Source organism: Cervus elaphus, chromosome 24 (genome assembly GCF_910594005.1).
Source record: "Cervus elaphus chromosome 24, mCerEla1.1, whole genome shotgun sequence".
NCBI classification, from domain to species: domain Eukaryota; kingdom Metazoa; phylum Chordata; class Mammalia; order Artiodactyla; family Cervidae; genus Cervus; species Cervus elaphus.
In genome coordinates, this window is record NC_057838.1 from 71231187 (window position 1) to 71254664 (window position 23478).

At 60.1% G+C, this 23478-nt stretch overlaps 1 protein-coding gene across 1 annotated transcript in view; it reads left to right on the forward strand.

The window, feature by feature from the left end:
* Window positions 1–23478, forward strand: part of UROC1 (urocanate hydratase 1) — a 33291-nt gene that overhangs the window by 7321 nt on the left and 2492 nt on the right. The window contains exons 3-20 of the mRNA XM_043885629.1: window positions 2564–2694; window positions 2960–3053; window positions 4047–4106; window positions 4366–4494; window positions 4602–4663; window positions 6188–6254; window positions 6330–6473; window positions 7117–7205; window positions 8350–8412; window positions 8663–8842; window positions 9503–9600; window positions 9774–9846; window positions 10949–11070; window positions 14050–14120; window positions 15234–15332; window positions 16462–16561; window positions 19192–19273; window positions 22487–22586. Coding sequence (XP_043741564.1) covers window positions 2564–2694; window positions 2960–3053; window positions 4047–4106; window positions 4366–4494; window positions 4602–4663; window positions 6188–6254; window positions 6330–6473; window positions 7117–7205; window positions 8350–8412; window positions 8663–8842; window positions 9503–9600; window positions 9774–9846; window positions 10949–11070; window positions 14050–14120; window positions 15234–15332; window positions 16462–16561; window positions 19192–19273; window positions 22487–22586 — 1764 coding nt within the window. The remainder of the gene's footprint in view (window positions 1–2563; window positions 2695–2959; window positions 3054–4046; window positions 4107–4365; window positions 4495–4601; window positions 4664–6187; window positions 6255–6329; window positions 6474–7116; window positions 7206–8349; window positions 8413–8662; window positions 8843–9502; window positions 9601–9773; window positions 9847–10948; window positions 11071–14049; window positions 14121–15233; window positions 15333–16461; window positions 16562–19191; window positions 19274–22486; window positions 22587–23478) is intronic.

The window sequence follows — 23478 nt, forward strand, 5'->3', positions numbered from 1 at the left end:
CCTGTGCAGCCCATGTGTGCCAGGCGCTGACCACATCCACTCGGCCGGGCCCCGAAGCAGCCGTGTGAGGGAGTGCTGTCCGCTTGTCTTCCGAAAGAGGAGACTGCAGCTCAGAGAGGTGCGTGTGCGGGTCGGGGACCCGTGGAGACAGGCTGGGGTGCAGGCATCAGAGAGGTACGTGTGCGGATACAGACTGGGGTGCAGGGATCAGAGAGGTGCATGTGTGGATACGAACTGGGGTGCAGGCATCAGAGAGGTGCGTGTGTGGAGACAGGCTGGGGTGCAGAGATCAGAGAGGTGCGTGTCTGGATACAGGCTGGGGTGCAGGGATCAGAGAGGTGCGTGTGTGGAGACAGGCTGGGGTGCAGGGATCAGAGAGGTGCGTGTGTGGAGACAGGCTGGGGTGCAGGGATCAGAGAGGTGCGTGTGTGGAGACAGTCTGGGGTGCAGGCATCAGAGAGGTGCGTGTGTGGAGACAGTCTGGGGTGCAGGCATCAGAGAGGTGCGTGTGTGGAGACAGACTGGGGTGCAGGCATCAGAGAGGTGCGTGTGTGGATACAAACTGGGGTGCAGGGATCAGAGAGGTGCGTGTGCGGATACAGACTGGGGTGCAGGGATCAGAGAGGTGCGTGTGTGGATACGAACTGGGGTGCAGGCATCAGAGAGGTGCGTGTGTGGAGACAGGCTGGGGTGCAGGGATCAGAGAGGTGCGTGTGTGGAGACAGACTGGGGTGCAGGCATCAGAGAGGTGCGTGTGTGGAGACAGACTGGGGTGCAGGCATCAGAGAGGTGCGTGTGTGGAGACAGACTGGGGTGCAGGCATCAGAGAGGTGCGTGTGTGGATACAAACTGGGGTGCAGGGATCAGAGAGGTGCGTGTGCGGATATAGACTGGGGTGCAGAGGTCTGGGACCCGGGGCACAATCTCTGGAGAGCCCCCCCTGCCCCGCTGGGAAGAGCCTGACCCACAGTCTGGACCTGGCGGGTCTGGCCTCAGTTTTGCCCAGTTCTGGTCAGGACCCCATGGGGCTGGGCTCCAGGGGTGCGGGGCTCAGACAAGGCCCAGTCTATCAGATCGTCAGAAAATGAAACAGAGGGAGCCGGAGTCCGGCGGGATATGTTCGGGCCCGCATGTAAGATCAACCCCTACCGGGGAGGGTGATTGTGTGTGCCTGTGATGTGTTGCTTTTGAAACTCTTCTGTCAATGTTTGTTTTCACTTGCAAGCTCTGATTACAAGCTGTTCACTGATTTAAAAAAAAGAAAACACGCAGTCTCTGTGTCGTGGGCCTGACATGACCTTGAAGGGCTTGACCTCCAGCTCACGCTGGGCCCCGCCTGCCCTCTAACCCTATCCCCTCCCGCCCCATCGCTGCAGGTAACTTGCACAGGCCCTCCTATAGTGGCTCCCTCGTGCCAGAAACTAGACTCAGAGACCCTGAGGGTAGGCCCACCCAATGTGCCTGACCCTCTGGGTAAGCCTGGGAGCCCCCTGTGGGCAGATTCCCAGCCACCTTTTGCGAGGGAGACACACACATTTCTGATCGCTTTTCCCCAGGGAGCAGGAACCATGAGCTTTTATTCCACGTTGAAGTCACCCAGGCACTTGCCGTGCAAACCTTTCAAGTCCCCTCACTCCTGAGCTGGGGTTTCCCCGCTGCCCTTCTCGCCCTTGACTCCTTCCCGAATCATCCTTCCCCCGCCCACCCCTCGCACCCCTCGGCCCCCAGGGGCATCCTTGATGTGCGGTGCTGGACTTGGGGCGCACAGGTCAGGCTGTCCCCCCCCCCGCCCCCCGCCGGCCTCTGTCCTCAGCCCCCGGCGCTCTCTGTCTCCGGGGCCGGCCCTCTGCCCTGCACGCGAGCTGGTGCCTCAGGGCCCAGGCCAGGCTGCAGGCTTCTCTCCGGCCACCTCTGCCATCGCCTTTTAGAGCCTGTCTGAGGCTCGAGCTCCCTGCCCCCTCGGTGGATGTGTGTTGAATGAATACTTTCACACCAGCTCCTTGTCACGCCCCCTAAAGGAGTTTGTTCTGCAGGGTTGGCTGGTTGAATGCATGGCCTCAGTGTCCACCCCTGACACCCGGGCATCACCCCACTCCCGGTCTGCAGGCTCCTCCTGGGTGCTGGGAGGGAGAGCATGGGGGAGGGGGGTCTGGTGGGACTCCCACCCTCCTTGAGCCCAGGGGAGACTGAGAACCAAGGGGACAAACCCACCCTGGAGCATGCAGAGATGCTCAGCCTGGGGAGGGGAGAACATGCAGGGAGGCAGGCAGCACCTCCCACTGTAGCCCAGGCCACAAGCCATGTCCCTCTCAAGCAGCCTGGTGCCCAGTGAGCATGCAGAGGGAAGACCTGGAAGGCTGCTGACAGAGAACCAGAGGGCAATCAGGGAAGGCCTCCTGCAGGAGGTGACAGGGTAGTGGGCCTGGGGTGTGAAATGGGCAGTCTCGGGGCTGGGCCTTGGGTCTCTTGAGTGGAGCAGAGGCACATCCAGGAGGGCAGAGCTTGGCCTGGAGCCCACACACTCTGCCGCCCTCACCACTCCCCCCAACTGATGCCCCGCCAGCTGGCGCTGAAGAACGCCCTCCGCTACTTCCCCCCGGATGTCCAGGAGGTGCTGGCCCCCGAGTTTGCCCAGGAGCTGCGGCTCTACGGCCACATCTACATGTACCGCTTTTGCCCCGACCTGGAGATGAGGTGAGTGCCGCAGGCTCGGCTTGGCCCCCTGGAGCAGAGGCCTTGCTGTGAAGTGCGCCTCCTCTGGGCTGGAGCCTGTCCAGTGGTGGGGCGGGGCCGGCCGAGAGCACCTCCTGCTGGTGGGAGCTCCAAGTGGGGGCGCCTTCTGCTGATGCCCGGGCTGGCCGTCCACGCCGGCAGGGCCGGGGGCCGGGCCGGGACGAGGCGGGACCCGAGCTTCCAGGCGCCCGCCCCTCGACTGGCCTGGCAGCTGGACCCCTTGCAGGGCCTACCCAGTGGAACGGTACCCCTGCCGGACAAGGGCGGCTGCAGCCATCATGCTCATGATCATGAACAACCTGGACCCGGCCGTGGCACAGGTAACGGCCCAGAAGTGCGGGCGGGGTCGGCAGCAGGAAACCAACGTCGCAACACCCGCGAGCTTTCTACTTGGAAGCAGTGACAGACGCGATGTAGACGCAAGTTGCTGAGTCCTGTCCAGATGTTTGCGACCCCAAATTCTCCAGGCCAGAACACTGGAGTGGGTAGCCTGTCCCTTCTCCAGGGGATCTTCCCGACCCAGGAATCGAACCCGGGTCTCCTGCATTGCAGGCGGATTCTTTACCCACTGAGCTATGAGGGAAGCCCCGAGGGGGCTGCAAAGCCAGTGCGGGGAGGGCTCGTCGCCGCCTCTCGGGCGCCCCCGCTTGGCCACCGCCTCCTGGCACCGGCACCATGACAGCCGCCTTGGCCTCAGAAGGTGTCACTTTGCACCTGATGCGTCCGACCCTCTGCGACCCCCTGGACTGCAGCCCACCAGGCTCCTCATGAAATTCTCCAGGCCAGAACACGGGAGTAGGTGGCCACGTGAAAACTGAAAAGGAACAGGCTGAATACTGTGGTTGGTTGCAGTATATCCAAAATATCACAACATGTAATCATATAAAATCAGGATATTTTATAGTGTTTTTTTTTCCTACCAAGTTTTTGAAACCAGCGGTGGGTGTCATGCCTAGAGCTTGTCATGCAGGCCCTGGCTCAAGGCACGAAGGCTGCTGACAGCAGCCTGTGGCCGTGCTGGTCCACGCGGGTCTAGCCACATGTGCCTGTCCTGGCGTCCTTGCATGCCAGCCTGTCCTGCAGCACCTGTATTCGAGAGAGGACAGCCTTCGAGGGGACCTGAGAGTTTACTTGAGGGCAGGAGGGTCCCAGGATGCAAGCACTCTGCTGAGCCCTGACTGGGTCACCCCCCAGCCCCCCACTCCTCCTCCAAGGGCCATCGGCCACTTGGGGGGCCATGACCCCTGAGCCCAGCCAAGCTGCAGGCCTCCTTCCCCATGCCCCCATCTCAGGCGTCCCCGCGTCTTCCACAGTTTCCCCAGGAGCTCGTGACCTACGGAGGAAATGGGCAGGTGTTCAGCAACTGGGCGCAGGTATGGGCCCCGGACTGTGTGGGCAGGCAGGGGCGGGCCCACCACAGGCCTGTCCACCACCTGACTCTGCCCTGGCCTCCGGCCTGGAAGCACCTGGCAGACTGGCCCTGGGGCTCAAGCTCTGCCTCCCTGATGCCCGAGATCCCAGAGGTCAGAGGTCCTGCGGTGGGGCCCCTGGAGGGGAGTGGGGGGCCCCGTGGTGGGACTTGGGGCCAGTGTGGGGACCCCCTCACCACCCCTGTGCCTCGTTCTCCGGCAGTTCTGGCTGACAATGTCCTACCTGGCCCAGATGACCGAGGAGCAGACACTGGTCATGTACAGCGGACACCCGCTTGGCCTTTTTCCCAGCAGCCCCGAGGCCCCCAGGCTGGTCATCACCAATGGGATGGTGGGTCCCGGGGCCGCGGGGAGGCCCAGCCACCACCCACCTGCCAAGCCGTCGCCCCCGAAAGCCAGGGCGCGGCCCCCAGCCCTCTGCCCACCCCTCTCTTGCAGGTTATTCCCAGCTACTCCTCCAGGACGGAGTACGAGAAGCTCTTTGCCATGGGGGTAACCATGTAAGTGCTGTGGTTCATGCTGTAGCCTTGGCCAGGCCCTGTGGTAAAACGGCACAGAGATGGTGACTTCAGCTCTGAAAAGCCCTCACCATCAAAGCTCTGTAGCGAGATTCCGTATTTACACATTTCCTGCTCATTTTCATGGATGTCCCTGCAATTTTCATACATGTGTGAGTGAGCGAATGTGCAATTTGAATCCTACTTTTTGCAAGGGGGCTTCCCTGGTGGCTCAGACGATAAAGTGTCTGTCTGCAATGTAGAAGACCCGGGTTCGATCCCGGGGTTGGGAAGATCCCCTGGAGAAGGAAATGGCAGCCCACTCCAGTATTCTTGCCCGGAAAATCCCATGGACGGCGGAGCCTGGTAGGCTACCTTCCACGGGGTCGCAAAGCGTCGGACTCGACTGAGCGACTTCACTTTCTTTTGCAAGGACTCAGGTCCTGGCTGCAAAGGGGGCGTGGTGATGGCTCTGGCCCCTGAGCTGTGTGCAAATGAAGGGACACCGCGGGAGTGGATGGGGCCCCGGGGAGCACGGCCCTGGGGGAGCATGCCCCATGGCGGGCTTTACCGCCTCCCTGGTGGGTGGGTATTGTGTTGGCACAATCGTCCTATTCACACAAGGTTGCATGGCAAGGATAAGTACGCCCCATTTATCAGAAGAGGAAGCAGAGGTTCCCAGAGGCCCTGTGCTTGGCCCAAGTTCTGGGATTGGCTCGGAGTTTGGATGTGTGAGATCCAGGATCCGCCCTCAATCCAGAGGAGGGAGGGGGCCGGGGAGGCTGCTGGGGGCTGGTGGACCGGGTCCTCACAGTCACTGGGGAGCGCAGACACTCTCGCCTCCCATCACGTGGCCAAAGATGCCAGTGCTGAATGGCCACCACGTGGGGCACGTGGGTGCCTCCTTCCCCGGATCTAGCCTAGAGGGCTCAGCAGGCCGGGGGCTTGCTCCCGGGAGCCTTGTTCTGTGGCCCACCGAGCCGCCCGCTGACCGGCAGGGAGAGGGGCTCCTGCAGCCTGCCACAGGGCTCACCTTGGGTGCTGACATGTGGAGATGCCCCCGCCGGCCTGGTCATCGGAATGGGCCCTTTATGTAAACAACAGCGACCCCTTGAGCACTGTGCCCCGACTCTGCCAGAAACTAGGGGACTGACCTTTTCTGCAGGTTTCTGTTTTGATTAATTAATGAACTCATCTTTGGCTGTGCGGGTGTGTTGCTGTGTGCGGGCTTCCTCCAGTTGCCATGAGCAGGGATTGCTTGTGTGGTGGCTCTGGGGCACGCGGGCCCGGGTGGGTGCAGCTCCCGGGCCCTCGAGCACTTTGGCTCACCTGCCCTGACGCACGCTGGATCCTGCCGGACCTGGGATCAGACCCATGCCCCTGCCTTGGCAGGTGGACTCCCAGTGCCTCCTTTGGTTGTTGAAGGAGAATGCGCGATGCACGTGGGGGCGACAGGGCGCCGCAGACCCCGGGGAGTGGGGCGGGGAGACGCCCAGCACCCGCTCACACCCCTGCGTCCGCGGGCAGGTATGGCCAGATGACGGCGGGCAGTTACTGCTACATCGGCCCCCAGGGCATCGTCCACGGCACGGTGGTGAGCGGCGGGCCGCGGGGCCGCGGGGCTGGGGGTGGTGACCCAGTGAGGGTGGTGACCCCTCCTCCCCCACAGCTCACCGTGCTGAACGCGGGGCGGCGCTACCTGGGGCTCCAGGACCTGGCCGGCAAGGTCTTCGTCACCTCCGGGCTGGGCGGCATGAGCGGGGCTCAGGCCAAAGCTGCCGTCATCGTGGGGTGCATCGGTGTGATCGCAGAGGTGAGCCCGCAGGGGCAGCCCCCCGCCCCCTCGAGAGCCCCCCTGCCGCCCTTGCCTCTGCCCTCCCATCCCAGCAAGGCAGACACCCCTGCCTTCCAAGTGCCCATCACTGCTGGGCCTGGAGCCACGGTCCCAGGACCCACGCTCCCAGGACCTGGCCTCCCTTGCCTTGGGGCCCTGGGGTCCAGCCGGGAGATGGTAAACCTGTGAATAAGTGAGCAGAGACCCCCGCCATCAGGACAGAGCTGTCAGGTCAGGGGGAAGAGTGGGCGAGGGCCAACATCTCTAGAGTCTCTTGAGCTTCCCTCCTGGATACAAAATGGCTTCCCCAGCTCTAGCCCCCTCATCTATATTCAAGGCAGACAGAAGGGGGAATGCCAGCTATGGCTGACTCTAGCAGAAAAATAACGCCTTAGAAACTCGTTTTACCACATTGGTCAGTACGGGCTCACATGGATGTTGTCATCTACAAGGATGGAGGGAAGGCGTGAGAGGGCAGTTGGGATTAGCTGGGAGCAGAGCGTCTCCCTGAGTGAAATCCGGGTTTGTTGACGTGGAGGCAGGAGGCGGCTCACAGCAGCTCGTAGGGTCGCCCCGCCCTGTTGGGAAGGGGGTGATCTTCACCCCTGCCCTGCGGCCCCAGGTGGATGGCGCGGCCCTCATGAAACGCCACCGGCAAGGCTGGCTGATGGAAGTGACTGACAGCTTGGACCGCTGCATCGAAAGACTCAGGTGCGAGGCTTGGCGTGGGGGAGAGTGGGCTGGGAATGATTGGCTCCTGGGAGTGTGGAGTGGCCCGGTGCGTCTGTGCTGCCCACACACGCGGTCTCACGGACATCCGTCGTCCTGCGGGTGACCCCTCCGCTCAGCTACGGTTGGGCAAAGACCACGTCTTACTTTTCTCCCTTCTGTGCCTCAGTGCCCAGCCCAGAGCCTGGCACACGGGAGGCGCTGCTCGGAGCTGCTGAACCTCCACAGGATCCGTCTGGACCCGCGGCTCCTCCCCACGGGGACCAAGGCTGGTGCAGGGTCCCGGGACCCTTCCCAGCTGTGTGCCGTCTGCTGAGATTTCTCAATGGGGACAGGCAGGGCCACCAGGAGGCCGCTCCTCAGATGCTGTCTTTGAAGCATTCTCTCAGCTGATTGCTCTGCGGAGCTGAGCACCTCCTGTGGGGGGAGTTCGCCTCGGCACAGACGGCTTCACCTGCTGTGATGAGACCTGCCCAGGGGTGCAAGGGGACTTAGGTGACACTTTTTAAGAAATACTCCCATTACTGAGACTGGAGACTCTTTTGACACAGATCTTTGAAAACTTGCTGAAAACACTGCATTAATTACTGGAGAAATTCTAAACTCCTTGTGTGGCAGGGAGGGTCTTAACCTGATCTGGCCATGACCCTGTGGGTGCATCTGAACACAGGTGCACACACACACACACACACACACTTGCATGCTCATGGGCACACACATGCTCACACATGTCCAACCACTGTGCCGTTTCTGTCATCTCTGAATTTTTGTCACTCACGCAAAGGTTGGGCACTTAACCCCCACAGTCACACACAGAAACACACACACAAGTCCAAATCAGAGTAACAGACGCTTCCGCAGCCGCTTTCGTGTATTCAGGTCTCCTTTTCCCCCAGACAGCAGGCCGGGGCTGCACCTTTGTCAGCCAGTCCTCAGTGAGGGCCCCCCGGCCCGCTGTGCCCCTCGGCCAGGGGCCTCATGGGTCCCCAGCCACACACTCACGCGGTGCTCTGGGTGCCTCCCGGGCCTCTGCGTCCTCACCAGCTGGGCACTGGGGTGCGGGATGTTGGGGTGTTGCCCTGGGCAGGAGTGACGGGGCCGCCTGTCCTGCTCCTGCCCCTTGCAGGGAAGCGAGGAAGAGGAAGGAGGTGCTCAGCCTTGGTTACCATGGCAACGTGGTGGCCCTCTGGTGAGTGGGGAGCTGGCTGCCTTGAGGACCCCCAGTGAGCCCTTGGCCGCAGTCCCCATGCTGGCCCGGCGCTCCTGGCTGTCATGGCCCTGGCAGAGCTCACGGCAGACCCCCCACCCCGGCCACGGGGTGCAGATGAGCCCCATGCCTGGCTACGGGGCCTGTAGGCCAGGAATACTGTGTGCCCTCCTGGATGGACCCTGAGCTCGGGCGCTGGCAGTACCCGCCCTGACCGGCCGTCTCCCCGCAGGGAGCGCCTGGTCCATGAACTGGACACCACGGGGGAACTCCTGGTGGACCTGGGGTCTGACCAGACGTCCTGCCACAACCCGTTCAATGGTGGCTACTACCCTGTGCAGCTGGGCTTCGAAGAGGCCCAGAGCCTCATGGCCTCTGACCCCACTGCCTTCAAAGGCCTGGTCCAGGAGAGGTGATGTGGGCCCGGGCTGCCCGCGCGAGGGGTGGGGGCACACACCGCCTGCTGGGGCTTTGGATAGGGTGGCTCCGTCCTCTGCCTGGTTCTCCCACCACCAGCTGTGTGGCCTTATGCAAGACCCTTAACCTCTCTGTGCCTCTGTCCCCTCCTCTGTCAGACAGGGTCATGAGTGCGTTGTTCCATGGGGATGTTGGGGATAGACTGGGGTGACATTTGCAAAACACTGGGGGCAGCTTCCAGCACCTCTGGGTGCTGAGTAGATGCTGGTAGAGGGAGCCCGAGGCGCTTCCAGAAGAGGTCATTGCTTGTTCAGCACGGAGCCTGGGCCCCGCGCCTGGCTGGCTGGGACCTGTAGGCACTGGTTGAGTGACTGCCTGCAGGGTCTTCCCTGAAGTGAGAGAGACTCTGAGGAACCCCAGGGGTGGGGGGCTTCCCACCTCCCCAGGGGAGGTGCTGGAGGTGGAGCAGGCAGGGGTGGGGTCAGCAGGGGAGGAGTCCAGTGGGGTGGAGTCCGGAGGGGAGGAGTCTGAAGGGGTGGAGTCAGGAGGGGAGGAGTCCCATGGGGAGGAGTCCGCAGAGGGCAGAGTTGAGAGCGGAGGTGTTGGCGGGCAGTGGTGCTGGCGCTTGCGCTGACTGCTGACCGCTCCTTTGCAGCCTGCGGAGGCACGTCTCAGCTATCAACAGGCTGGCCCGGGAGCACTTCTTCTTTTGGGACTATGGCAACGCCTTCCTCCTGGAAGCCCAGAGAGCTGGTGAGGGAGGCAGGAGGGAGCCCGGGCACACTCGCCTCGCTGCAGGCCTGGCCGGCCGCCGCTGCAGCCAGCAGGACGGGTCCTGGCATGCCTTCTGGGGGTGGCCCTGCCAGGCCTCTGCCTCGCCGGGCCTCGGTCTCTCCCAGTGACTCTGGGCCCGTCTGTGCGCACAGGGGCCGACGTGGGGAAGCCGGGCGCCAACAGGACAGAGTTCCGCTACCCCTCCTACGTGCAGCACATCATGGGGTGAGTGGGGGCGCTCCCAGCGTCAGTCCTTATACACGCAGGTCCGCAGACATGCTCACACTGCTCAAGCCGCCTGCTGAGACCTACGCTTGGTACCAGGTGGCCACGGCCCCGGTCATGGGGTTTCCACCCTAGCGGGCAGGGGGAGAGGAGCTGAAAACGTGAGAGTCTGTGCAGCGTCTCAGGGAGAGAACAGGGGGTGGGGGCCGTGCCTGAGGTCACCTCCGGAGAGCACCCTAACCTCCGGGAGCTCAGGGCTGACCCCCACCAGGCCCTGGACGCTGTGGCCGAGGAGCTGCGCAACCCTCGGGGGCGCCCCAGCCCCGAGCGGGTGGCCAAGGGCCCCGTCCCTGCAGCCCTTGCGCCTTCCTGGCCGACGGGGGCCTGAACTAGCGGGAACAGGGCAGCTGCTGCAGAGCGAAGACAGGGTGGAGTCCGCGCTGGGGCAGCTGGGTGGGGCATGAGGCCCCCGGGTGTGCAGCAGAGCGGACCTCGGAGGGGGCAGGGGAGCGGGTGAGAGAGGCCAGCACCCTTCTCAGGTTCATTGTGGGAGGGGAGAGGGCCAGAGTGGGGCCTCGACCACAGGCTGGGGGGGGGGGTTCCCCAGGGGCAACAGGAATGGAGCCCAGCAGAGGTTGGGTGGGCACGAAGCCTAGGGAGGGCCTGCGCCCCTCTGCCTGGAGCCCCCTCGAAGGTCCCAGCAAACGGGCCGAGTTTCTGTTTATTGTGCACTCCCACCTGGTTTTCGGGTGGTCTCTAACCGCGGTTTAGGGAAGCTCTGCTTGTCTGTGTCCCAGCTCCCTGCTCCAGCAGCCAGAGAAGCTGCAGCTCTGGGAGGGACGCTGTGGTGATGGAGGGGGCGGGCAGGGCGGGGACTGCTGCACGTGCTGGTTGAGAGGCTTCCGGCAACCTTGCTGGTCGCCGACGCTCCGACTCACGACACAGGCCCCCGTACTTCGTGCACAGCCTTCACCCCGTCAGTTCTGGAGCATCTGCAGTCTCCCTGACCTTGAACCGTGCCGATCCCAGCTCCTGGGGCTGCGGCTAGCCCGAAAGCCACCCCCCACCCCACCCCCCGGTGACGAGCCGTCTGCCTTTGCAGGGACATATTCTCCCAGGGCTTTGGGCCTTTCCGCTGGGTGTGCACCTCGGGGGACCCCCAGGACCTCGCGGTCACAGACCGGCTGGCCACGTCTGCGTTGGAGGGGATTGTTGCTGGCGGAGGTGAGGCTGCAGATGCTGGTGTGCGGGTGGCCCCCCTGCCTGGCAGTGCCCGGAGCCTGGACGCAGGGCCCACCCCCCCGGCCCCGTGGGCACAGGGCACATTCTCCGGGGTCGCCTGTGGACGGTGTTCGGGCTCCTGTAGCCAGCCCTGCGCTGACCTGTGCCGCCCCCTCCACGTGTCCAGGCTGCTCCGCTGTCTCACGTCAGAGCTGCCCCAGGCTGTCTGTGGACACAGCGTGGCTCTGCTCCCCCCGTGGGTGGCCCTGGCCCAGCCGCCGACCCTCCTTGTATAGTGGACGGGGCAAGAGGACCCAGTTACTTTATGGCACCTCCCCGGCCCCCTGCCTGTCACAGCTCCTGCCCTGTTGCTCTGCGGCTTCTCCCTGGGCCCAGGCAGCCTTCTCTGTTGGTAGTGGGTCAGCCTTTGCAGCTTATTGTAAGTCCTCCGGGCCCAGTTTCACTCTGCCGCCCACATCTGGGTTGACTGAGATGAGTGGCAGGGGCTTAGGGTCAGGGGACCCAGGAGGAGAGCCTGATGGGCGGGGCCACCTTGTGGGCGGAGTCACCCCTACTGGCTCGGGAGGAAACTGAGGCAGTTCAGTTCTGCTCAGCTGCTCAGTCGTGTCCAGCTCTTTGCGACCCCATGGACTGCGGCACACCAGGCCTCCCTGTCCATCACCAACTCCCGGAGCTTGCTCGAACTCATGTCCATCGAGGCAGTGATGCCATCTAACCATCTCATCCTCTGTCGTCCCCTTCTCCTCCCGCCTTCAGTCTTTCCCAGCATCAGGGTCTTTTCCAGTGAGTCAGCTCTTCGCATCAGGTGGCCAAAGGAGTTTCAGCTTCAGCATCAGTCCATCCAATGAATATTCAGGACTGATTTCCTTTAGGATGGACTGGTTGGATCTCCTTGCAGTCCAAGGGACTCTCAAGAGTCTTCTCCAACACCACAGTTCAAAAGCATCCATTCTTCAGCGCTCAGCTTTCTTTATGGTCCAACTCTCACATCCATACACGACTACTGGAAAAACCACAGCTTTGCTAGATGGACCTTTGTTGGCAAAGTAATGTCTCTTTAATATGCCGTCTAAGTTGGTCATAGCTTTTCTTCCAAGGAGCTAGTGTCTTTCAATTTCTTGGCTGCAATCACCATCTGCAGTGATTTTGGAGCCCCCCAAAATAAAGTCTCTCACTGTTTCCATTGTTTCCCCATCTGTTTGCCATGAAGTGATAGACCTGGATGCTGTGATCTTAGTTTTCTGAATGTTGAGTTTTAAGCCAAATTTTTCACTGTTCTCTTTCACTTTCATCAAGAGGCTCTTTAGTTCTTCTTCGCTTTCTGCCATAAGGGTGGTGTCATCTGCATATCTGAGGTTATTGATATTTCTCCTGGCAATCTTAATTCCAGCTTGTGCTTCATCCAGCCCAGTATTTCTCATGATGTACTCTGCATATAAGTTAAATAAACAGGGTGACAATATACAGCCTTGATGCACTCCTTGCCCAATTTTGAACCAGTCTGTTGTCCCATGTCCAGTTCTAACTGTTGCTTCTTGACCTGCATACAGATTTCTCAGGAGGCAGGTAAGGTGGTCTGGTATTCCCATCTCTTGAAGAATGTTCCACAGTTTGTTGTGATCCACACAGTCAAAGGCTTTGGCCTAGTCAATAAAGCAGAAGTAGATGTTTTTCTTTCTGGAACTCTTGCTTTTTTGATGATCCAGCTGATGTTGGCAATTTGATCTCTGCTTCCTCTGGCTTTTCTAAATCCAGCTTGAACATCTGGAAGTTCATGGTTCACGTACTGTTGAAGCCTGGCTTGGAGAATTTTGATCATTACTTTGCTAGCATGTGAAATGAGTGCAATTGTGTGATAGTTTGAACATTCTTTGGCATTGTCTTTCTTTGGGATTGGAATGAAAACTGACCTTTTCCAGTCCTTGGGCCACTGCTGAGTTTTCCAAATTTGCTGGCATATTGAGTGCAGCACTTCCACAGCATCATCTTTTAGGATTTGAAATAGCTCAACTGGAATTCCATCACCTCCACTAGCTTTGTTTGTAGTAATGCTTTCTAAGGCCCACTTGACTTCACATTCCAGGATGTCTGGCTCTAGGTGAGTGATCATACCATTGTGATCTGGGTGGAGCCTCCTCCAGCTTCTGGATGTTTGTACAGCTGCAGACCCTCAACCTGCCAGGTGACTGCTGGTGTTCCCACCGTAACCACCCTCCAGGGGCGATTTCAAGCAAGCGAGGCTCCGCATGGAGCGGGAGCAGGGTGTCCACCAGCCAGAAAACCTCGGGGCACAACTCCTAGTAAAGAGCAGGAACGTCACTAAGTGATGTGGGAACATTACCTTTATTTTTAATACAATTTTTTCAGTTTATTTGACTGAAACTTTATAGACATCTGTAAGCCACAGGCTCACAGAATTCCTGCAGATTTAGTATTCTGTTCCCACGAGCACCTTGGCGGACCCCCCTTCTCCAGCCCTCCACTCTTAACTGCCTGCCTGTCCTACCTCGAGAGTCCTCAGCGCCTCTGTACTCGATGCCCCCTCTGCAAAATGCTGTTCCCTCAATTCCATGTAGCTGGCTCCTCTTCAGCATCCAAGACTTGCCTTGAGTGTCACCTCCCCAGAGAGGCCCCTGGTCCCCTGACCCCCCACCCCAGTCTCAACTGCACTTGTTTCCTTCTTGGCCTGCAGTAGTCTTGGCTCTGGAGCCTGGCACATAGCAGATGCTCCTTAGATATTCGCTGCGGGTCGAGTGCTGACTCGCCCTATTGCTGGCGTTGCCATTGCCGGAAGTCAGATGGGCTGGTGGGGAGCTGGGGGTGGGGGCATCCCGACCCTGCTCGGGGTCCAGTGGTGGGTGCAGATGGGTGCCTTCGCCCAGCGGCCTTGCAGCGGAAGTGTGTGCCCCCACCATGGGGCAGGGGCTCTGGTACCTTTGACACCCCCTCCCCTGCCTGCAGTGACCCCGGCCGTGAAGCTCCAGTATGTGGACAACATCCGCTGGATCCAGGAGGCTGCCAAGCACCAGCTGGTGAGGCTCCAGCTGTGGGGGGGGGGGGGGGGGGGGGCGGTGTGGACCTTGCCCCAGGTGAGATGCTGCTCACTATCTGGACAGTTTGGGGAGTCCCTACTGGCCACCTCGCCCAGGGGCACTGTACAGAGAAGCCTTTCAGAAGGTGGCCTGGACTCTGAGGCAGCGACCTGGGTCAGGTAGGTCCTTCCTCCCATCATGGCCAGGCAGGTCCCTGAAGCCAGACCTCCTGACTTCTCAGCTGTGTGACCTGGGGTGAGTGGCTTGGCCTCTCTAGGCCTCCTCTCCCATCTGCACAGTGGAGATACTGGAGGTGGAACAGCCCCAGGCTGTGGTGTGGGGCTTGGAGCAGGACCTCTGCGGGGCCAGGGCAGGGCAGATGGGTGTTTCTGTGCCTGTGAGCGTGACCACAGATCAGATGACCCAGGGAGCTGGGGGTTGGGGGTGCTGGCGGTGTAGCAGAAGGGTGTCTCTGAGGAGCTGACTTGCAAGTTCAGGCCTAAGCGGGGCTGGGTCGGGGGTGGGGGGGTGACAGTTGGGAAGCAGAGGGACCAGCCAGTGCACAGGCCTGGGGAGGCAGCCGGCCGGATGCGCTGAGACCAAAAAAAAGACAGGCGTGTGGTTCTGATGGCTGGACGCTGCCACGCCTGCACCAGTGGGTCCTTGGCCTGGGGTTCAGCCGCACCTGCCCCGAGCAGTGACCGCCGTTCCTGGGCTTCCCAGTCCAACCCCACCCACCCAGACTGCGGCCGCCGCCTGTACCGGTGGTTGCACGTGTGTTTCTCCGCGGAACCCCTCATGCCAGCCACCCAGTGCCTGAGATGTCCACGGCGACCGCCGCTGGATTTGAAGATCTGGGCCTGGGGAGGGTGGGGCAGGAGGTGGAGATGGGGGCGGGGCCTGACAGAGACGCACAGTAGGTCACCTCCCAGGAGAGAGTCGGTCAGCCTGGAGCCCCTGGGGCTAGCCCTGCGGTGACTGGTCAGGAGGGATATCTGCAGGAGACGCCCCCAGACTGCACTAGACACGCGGGCCGGGCATGGGGCTGGGCTCCCGCGACTGCCGTCCAGCGGCTGGGGGCGTGTCTCCTGAGCATCACCCTTCTCGCCACAGGTGGTGGGCTCCCAGGCCAGGATCCTGTACTCGGACCAAAAAGGCCGTGTGGCCATCGCCATGGCCTTCAACCAAGCCATCGCCCGTGGGGAGCTCAAGGTGGGCGCCCCGCCAGGCCAGCCCTCAAGCCCGGGCTCTGCTGTGGGCCCTGCCGTGAGACTCTGGGCAGTCAGGGGCCATCTCTGAGACTTGTAACCTCAAAGCGTAGCTTCCCCTCCAGTGTTTCAGGCTGTCTTTGTTGAACTGTCCCCTTTCACATCGCGACAACTCGCCTTTCTCCGTCTCCCTAGCGGTCAGCCCCGCCCACCTCGCTCAGAGCATGCGCACATGGCGCTACAGCTGTGGGCTGTACAGCTGTGGGCGCCACCGCTACGGCGCTTCGTCCCCCTCCCTCTCCGCCTCCTCCTTCCTCCTCCCTCCTTCCAGTCAGCTCCGCCCACCTCGCTCGGCGCATGCGCGCAGGGCGCCTCTTCATCCCACCTCCCTCTCCGCCTCTCCTTCCTCCCGCCTCCTTCCAGTCAGCCCTGTTCACCTCGCTCGGCGCATGCGTGTACGGCGCGTCTTCATCCCCAGCCTCTCCCTCCGCCCTCTCCTTCCTGAGCGCCCCCCCGCCCCGCCCCGGTGCAAACCTTGCTCCAACACGGGTCTCCCGGCAGAGCACATGGCAGACAGGGTTCCGCCCGGTGCAGGTGGAGGGACACTGTGGATGCGTGGGCAAGGCCATCGGCCCACGGGCTGTGGGCGTGCTGCGCTCCGCGGGTGAAGTGAGCGAGGAGAGCGCGTAGGGTCAGGACTGGGCTCCGTGCTGCAGGCGGAGCCGTGAGTGTCCCCGGCGCCAGCGCACGGGGCTGGGGGGTCCCGTGCTGAGCGGGGTCAGGCCCGGCCTGCTGAAGCGCAGGGCAGCTCCTGCGACCTCCGATGAGCGCCAAAGCCCCGGCCTGTCCCTGCAGCCCTGAGATTGGGGCTCCGTAACGTGGGCGTGGTGACTGTGGACGGGTAGCGGCGACTCTGAGCCAGCACCTGGGGGCGCACGGGCTCTGGGTGGACAGAAGGGGCATCTCTGGGCAGTCACCGGGGGCGAGGGGCGTGGGAACCCCCTGCGCCCTCCTGCAGAGGGTCTGCTCCCCGGGGTGGTCCAAAGGGCGTCTGACGTGGCCTGACCCTTGAACTCTGCCCCGGGCCAGGCAGTGGACACCGCCGCTGACCTTTCATGCCTTCCACACCGCAGGCACCGGTGGTCCTGAGCCGAGACCACCATGACGTGAGTGGCACCGACAGCCCCTTTCGGGAGACCTCCAACATTTACGACGGCTCTGCCTTCTGTGCAGGTGAGGAGGGCGGCGCGTCTAAGATGTGTTTCTGTTGGATTTGGGTTTTATGTAAAAATCAAGTGGTTCATTCAGTCTGTCACGGTGCTGTGGAAAAGGCTGCTGGCTTCTGAGGGGCCAAGGCCCAGGGTGACCAGCCCAGGACGGAGGCGGCTCTGGGACACCGGACACAGTTGTAAATGTGAGCGGGAGCCAGTGGACCGGGCCGGTGGATGCCCAAAAGCTGGGTACAGCTGGCCCCATCACGTGCCAAGGGGTCTGCAGAGGGTCCTCAGGGTCCTCGTCTGTGACATGGGGCCAACAGCGGGTCCTTCTCTGTTGTGAAGGATGCGCTGAGTTCGAGTGTGGGAGTCATGTCAGCTCCCCCAGCCCAGGTTCTGTGAGGGGCTGTTACCATCACATAGAGTTTCTGCCTTCTGCTCCTGGGGGCTTTCTTGTCCCCAGCACCCGAGGCTCCTTCCGTCATGGATGGGATCCCCAGGGAAGGAGTGGACACCCAGGAACACCAGTGCACATCACTTTGAGGAATAGGTCCATTTCATATAAGTTGTGAAACTGATGGGGATAGAATCATATTCCTTTATTATCTTTCTAATATCTGTGGGGTTCACACTGTCTTTCCTGATGTTAGTCTTTTCTGTCTTCTTTCTCTTTCCTTGATCAGCTTGGCTAGACATTTTTCAATTTTATTGATCTTCTCAAAGAAGTTTTTAGTTACATTTTTTTCTATTACTTTTTTGCTTTCAAATTGATTGATGTCTAGTCTTATCTTTACTATGACCTTCCTATTTACTGTTTTAGTTTAGTTTGCTCTTCTTTCTTCAGTTTCATAAGGCTTTCTTTTCTAATAAGAATATTTTAATGTTATGAATTTCTCTCTAATCTTACCGATTTTTGCAAAATATATTTTTATTTTCATTCAGTTCAAAATACTTTTAAATTTCCTTTGGTACATCGTCTTAGAACCATGGATTATTGTGAAGTATCTTTTTAAATTTCCAATGTGGGGAGATTTTTCAGTTAATCTTTCTGTTACTGACTTCTGAGTTAATTCCAATATAGTCTGAGAGCTTGCTTTGTATTCATCCTGTTATTTTAAACTTGTGTTAAGAGTTGTGTTGTGGCCTCGAAGGCGGTCCGTCTTGACGCACCTGGGAAGGACATGTATTCTGCTGTTACTTGGGAGCTTGTTCTTTCTTATTTTTTTTTTTAATTTTTAAGCGGTTCTTTTGATGTGGACCATCTTTATTGAATATGTAACAACACTGCTTCTGTTTTATGTTCTGGTTTTTTGGCTGTGAGGCACATGGGGGGTCTTAGCTCCCAACTGGGGATGGAACCTGCACCCCCTCATTGGAAGGTGACATTTTAACCACTCGACCACCAGAGAAGTACTGGGGGCTTTCTCTACATCTCACCTAGGTGAAGTTGGTTAATAATGCTCCTCCTGTGGTCAGGACCCTTGCTGACCTTCTGCTGACGTGTCCCCTAGATGACCGAGAGTGAGGGGATGCAGTTCCCGACTCTGCATTTGTCTGTTCCCTCCACAGTCGTCCTCCGCTGTGCCGTGTTTTAAAGCTATGTTGTCAGGCGTGCCCTTGTTTATGTGTATTGTCTCTTCTTGGAAAATTGACCTCTTTACCATCTTGTGACGGCTCTCTTTATTTCTTTTTTCATTTCCTTTTTCTTTTTTCGTTTTAAAACATTTTTTGGCTGCCTCATGCGACACGTGGGATCCTAGTACCCAGACCAGGGATCAAACCCCGGGCCCCCTGTGTTGGGAGCACAGAGTCTTAACTGCAGGACCACCAGAGATGCCCCTTTTTATCCTTGATACTGCCGGCTCTCACGTTCTGTGACGTTAATGTAGTTTACATTGGTATTCTTCGACCAGTATAAAAATTGACCACTAACTTAGAGGCTGGAAGCAGCACGAGCGTGTTCCCTAAAGTTCTGAAGACCGGATGTCTGAAATCAATTTCTCGAGGCTTGGGTCGAAGTGTGGGCAGGGCCCCGATGTCTCAGGAGGCAGCCAGGGGTGGGTGGGTAGCTCCTTGGCCTTGTTCTGGTGCATCTCACAGCCCCATGTGAGATGGAGTCATTCCCGGGACCCCGCCTCTTCTCTGCGGGGGCTTTGAGGAAGAGCCCACCAGGGGCCAGGCCCTTTGTCCCTGGCCCGGGGCGGTGGTCTCAGGGCGGCTCCGACTCTTTCAGCAGGTCGTTGGACAGTGGTGAGGCTCGGTTCCCGCCTCTGTGCGGGTGCCTATCTCCCTGCAGAGTCCTGTCTGGTTGCCTGCCCTGGGGCCTCGCCCAGTGATGCCCAGGAGCAGTCCGCAGCGTGCAGCTTGTCCCCCGCCCGCTGGCATCTTTCTCTGAAGGGTGGGACTGATGCTGTTTGTCACTTAAGCGACAGTTCCTCCATCCTCGGTGCCTCTGGGGTGCTGCACCTGTGTCCGTGCTGGGCAGGTGGCAGTGGGCATCGGGCACTCGTTCGGTGCTCCCGCTTCACTGGGCTCTGAGAACGCAGTGTCTGCAATTCCTACAGTCGCCCTCCCTGGTTCCTGTCTGACCCCCGACCCTGGCCCAGGCTGGCCGCCTTGCCCGGGGCTGACCGTGCTCTCTTTCTGCAGACATGGCCGTGCAGAACTTTGTGGGCGACGCGTTCCGTGGAGCCACCTGGGTCGCCCTGCACAACGGTGGTGGTGTTGGCTGGTAAGAAGGTTCCTGAGGGCCAGTGGCGTGGGTGGGGGCTCCCCGGGAGTCTCGGGGGGCCCTCCCACATCCCGCGCCTGTCTCTCCAAGCTCTCTCTGCTGAGGGCTCCTTGTGTGAGCTGGACATGGGGGCCCTGCCCAGCCCGCCCCGTGCAGTCTCCTGCCTCTCGCAGGACACCGCGAGTTGTCCTTTCCCGTGTGGTTCTTCTGCTGCTTTCAGATGTTCTCCAGGGAACCCTTAGAGTCATCCTGGCCCCGTCCTTTGACTTCGCCAGGGCGGCTGGGCTGGGCGGCGGGAACCTGGATCTGGGCTCCCTGGCTCCTGGCCCCGCGCTGCCCAGCCAGGCCTGTCTCCAGCCCAAGCCACAGGCCAGCTGGGGTTCTGGAAGTCTCTCTCCTGGGCCATAGACGAGTGCCCTTGCGAGGTTGTCCCTGATTCTGTACCCAGTTTCAGCCCTTGGGCGTTTCCAGCACCGGCTGTCCTGCAGCTCAGCTCAGGCCCCATGCTTTCAGCCTGGAGAGGACACCACATCCCACAGCTGGGGGCTCAGTCCCTCGGGGCCGGCCCCCTCCACTCACCGCCCCACTTCCTGACCCCGGTCACAGGTCTGCAGCGTCACCTGTGCTCCCCTCACCCCCAGCTGGAGATCACAGGTCCCTATAGCCCCCTGCTCAGTTCCCCTGCTTTGCTGGAGCAGCTCACGGAAGGCAGGGATTTCTGAAAAAAATGACAAAAGACGTCAAAGGGTTTGAATCAGTAGCCAGAGGAGGAGGCACATGGGGTGAGCATGCAAGGGATCACCTGACTGCAGGGGCCGGGGCAGGCGCGGCCACACATGCCCGTGTTCTGGTTCCCCAGCCGGCCACTCTCCAGGCCCCTCCTCTGGGGCTTCCCTGGAGGATTCCTTCCATGGGTGTGACTGACTCCATCACTGGCCACGGGTGACTGGTTCCACCTCCAGCCCTTCCCCCTCTGCGATGGTCAGGGCCTGGGCCCCAGGTTCCAACTGAGGGTCACAGGGTGGCTCCTCCGGCAGCCAGCCCTGCCCCCTTGGGTGAATTCCCAAAGTCACCTCATCAGCAGGACGGAAGACACCTTCATCCTGCTCATCACAGGAAATTACAAGGGTTTAAGGAGCTCTGTGCTGGGAACCGTGGACAAAGACCAAACGTTTATTTCTCATTATAAGTAACAATGTCCCATTCGCTGCTGAGAAAAACGAACAACTGGTGTCCATCCTAAAGGAGATCAGTCCTGAGTATTTACTGGAAGGACAGATGCTGAAGCTGAAACTCCAATACTTTGGCCACATGATGCAAAGAACTGACTCATCTGAAAAGACACTGATGCTGGGAGAGATTGAAGGCGGGAGGAAAAGAGGACGACAGAGGATGAGATGGTGGGACGGCAGCACCGACTTGATGGACTCGCTGAGTGGGTTCTGGAGATGACGCGATCCCTCTGGCGGGGGCCGGAGCCCGCGGTGGCGCCGGGTCTGGATTCAGATCTGTCGCCCCCAGATTCCTGAAATAGGAGCCAGGACGGCAGAAGGCAGGACATGAGGGCCTCGGGCACTGCTCGCCATGGGGCCCCACCACCAGGCTGCCCCCCAGGCTCTGACGGCACGGCCCGTGAGGTGCTGGCACCGAGGCTGTTGGTCGTGGTGCCCTTGGGGGCTCCTTTGGGAAATTGCCTCAGGTTGACTGCAGAATCCGTGAGACACACACGTGTGTAATTTATTTATTTATTTTATTTTTTTACGCATGTGTAATTTAATCCACCAGATACTCCTGCAAACCTTCCCGGAAATGCAGTGGGAAAACACCCCCCCACCCCCCCACGCAGCCTTCCTTCCAGTTTCAGCTGCGTCTCTTCCTTCCAAGTCACAGTTTGCCCTGACGTTTCTGAGTTTGCTCCAGGTTTCCCCACTGCATGTCAGCTCCCTGTTCCTGAGCCGATCCGTGTCAGCACTGGGTTCCCTACAGTCCCCGCGCCCTGCCCCATCTGTTCTGACCGCGTGCTGAGGTCTGGCCCATGCCGTCTGCCCCACAGTCCTAGCCAGCGGCTGCCGTGTAGATGGGGACCGTGGGCTGCAGAGCGGGAGACTCAGTGGTCAGGCTCTGGTCTTGACTGGTTGGCCAGCTCCGTAGAGACAGTGGACCTCAGTCCCTCTGGGGAGGGTGTGCAGGTCCCTGTGGGCGGGACCAGCCCCCAGGCCCGTGTCTCTGAGGAACAGATGCACTGTCCAGGTTCGATCCCTGGGTCGGGAAGATCCCCTGGAGAAGGGCATGGCTACCCACTCCAGCATTCCTGCCTGGAGAATCCCATGGACAGAGGAGCCTGGCGGGCTGCAGTCCACGGGGTCTGGGACTTCACTTTATCCAGATACTGACATTGTCTCCCCACCAGAGCACATCTTGAAGCCAGCTGTGTGTGGGCATCCCTGAAGGGCCTGTTAATATGTGGATCCTGATGGCAGGTCGGGGCGGGGGTCTGCGTCCCTGCCCAGCTGTGGGTGATGGTGCCATGGGGCCCCTGGGGGGTAGCAGCCTGGATTCTGAGGTGACCTGTCCACACAAGTCTCACTGTTTCTTGGGGACAAACGGTTGTGACAGCTGCATGCTTCTCAGGCTGCTAACGGTGAAGACCCGTCACAGGAGCTGTGGCCCCTGCAGGACCCACACTGGTCTCCCAGGACACTTAATGTCCGCTCCTCTCATCAGCTGGATGGTCCCACCTCAGAGGCAGCTGCACCCAGAGCTTGACCCTGCAGACGCTGACGGCTCGGCCACAGTTCCCAGTTCCCGAGTGAGGACTTCCATTTGCATAACCTCCTCAGCTCCTGCCGCCTTCACACATCAGACCCGGGGCCGTGGGCTTAGTGGCCGAGAAGTTCCGACCCTGTTGTTCTGCCCTGAGTTGCTTTCAGTCTCCAGGACCTTGTGGCTGAGTTCTGTGGGCTTTCCTGCTCATCTCATGGTGTCGAGTGTCTCCTTAGTACAGCCAGCACTGACCTTCGTGTGACCTTCTCCCCGGGACCGTTCTCTGGCCAGTGACTGCTCCACGACATGAGCAGGCTCCCTCTCTCTGCTCGTCCGCCTGGGCCTAGGGCTCCTCCGCCCGGGTTTGCAGAGGCCACCTGGAGCTGAGCACCTTTGCCCCCTGACTGTCCGTGCCTGGGAGTGGCCCTGAAACCCTTTGGCTTCTTGCAGGGGCGAGGTGATCAACGGGGGCTTTGGCCTCGTGCTGGACGGGACTGAGGACGCTGAGCGGAAGGCCAGGAGGGTGCTCAGCTGGGACGTCGCCAACGGAGTGAGTGACTGCCAGCATCCCCCAAGGCTCTCCCCTGTGCAGACTGCAGACCCTCCTCCTTCCCGAAAGGTCTGCGACCCTCCTGCCACTGCGGTGTCTCCCTCCAGCCACTGCCAGTGTGTCCCTCCACGGCAGACAGCCCGCGTTTCCCCAGGGCTGTTTCCTGGCCAGCCTGTGTCCACGGGGCCACCGCCTCTGTGTGCATCTGAGAGCACAGCTGCATACACTCGTGTCTGTGTCCTGACACTCGTGTGTGTGTGTCCTGACACATGTGTGTGTCCTGACACTCGTGTGTGTGTCCTCACGTGTGTGTGTGTCCTGACACTCGTGTGTGTCCTTACGTGTGTGTCCTGACACGTGTGTGTCCTGACATGTGTGTGTCCTGACACGTGCATGTGTGTCCTGACACCTGTGTGTGTGTCCTCACGTGTGTGTCCTGACACTAATGTGTGTGTCCTGACACGTATGTGTGTCCTGACATGTGTGTGTCCTGACACGGGTGTGTATGTCCTGACACTCGTGTGTGTGTCCTCCTCACGTGTGTGTGTGTCCTGACACTCGTGTGTGTGTCCTGATGTGTGTGTCATGACGTGTGTGTGTCCTGACACGTGTGTGTGTGTCCTGACGTGTGTGTCCTGACGTGTGTCCTGACGTTTATGTGTGTGTGTCCTGACGTGTGTGTGTGTCCGGATGTGTGTGTGTCCTGACACTTATGTGTGTGTGTGTCCTGACTCGTCTGTCTGTGTCCTAACACACGTGTGTGTGTCCTGATGTGTGTGTGTGTCCTGATGTGTGTGTGTGTCCTGACACATGTGTGTGTGTGTCCAGACGTGTGTGTGTCCTGACACGTGTGTGTGTCCTGACGTGTGTGTCCTGACGTGTGTGTGTCCTG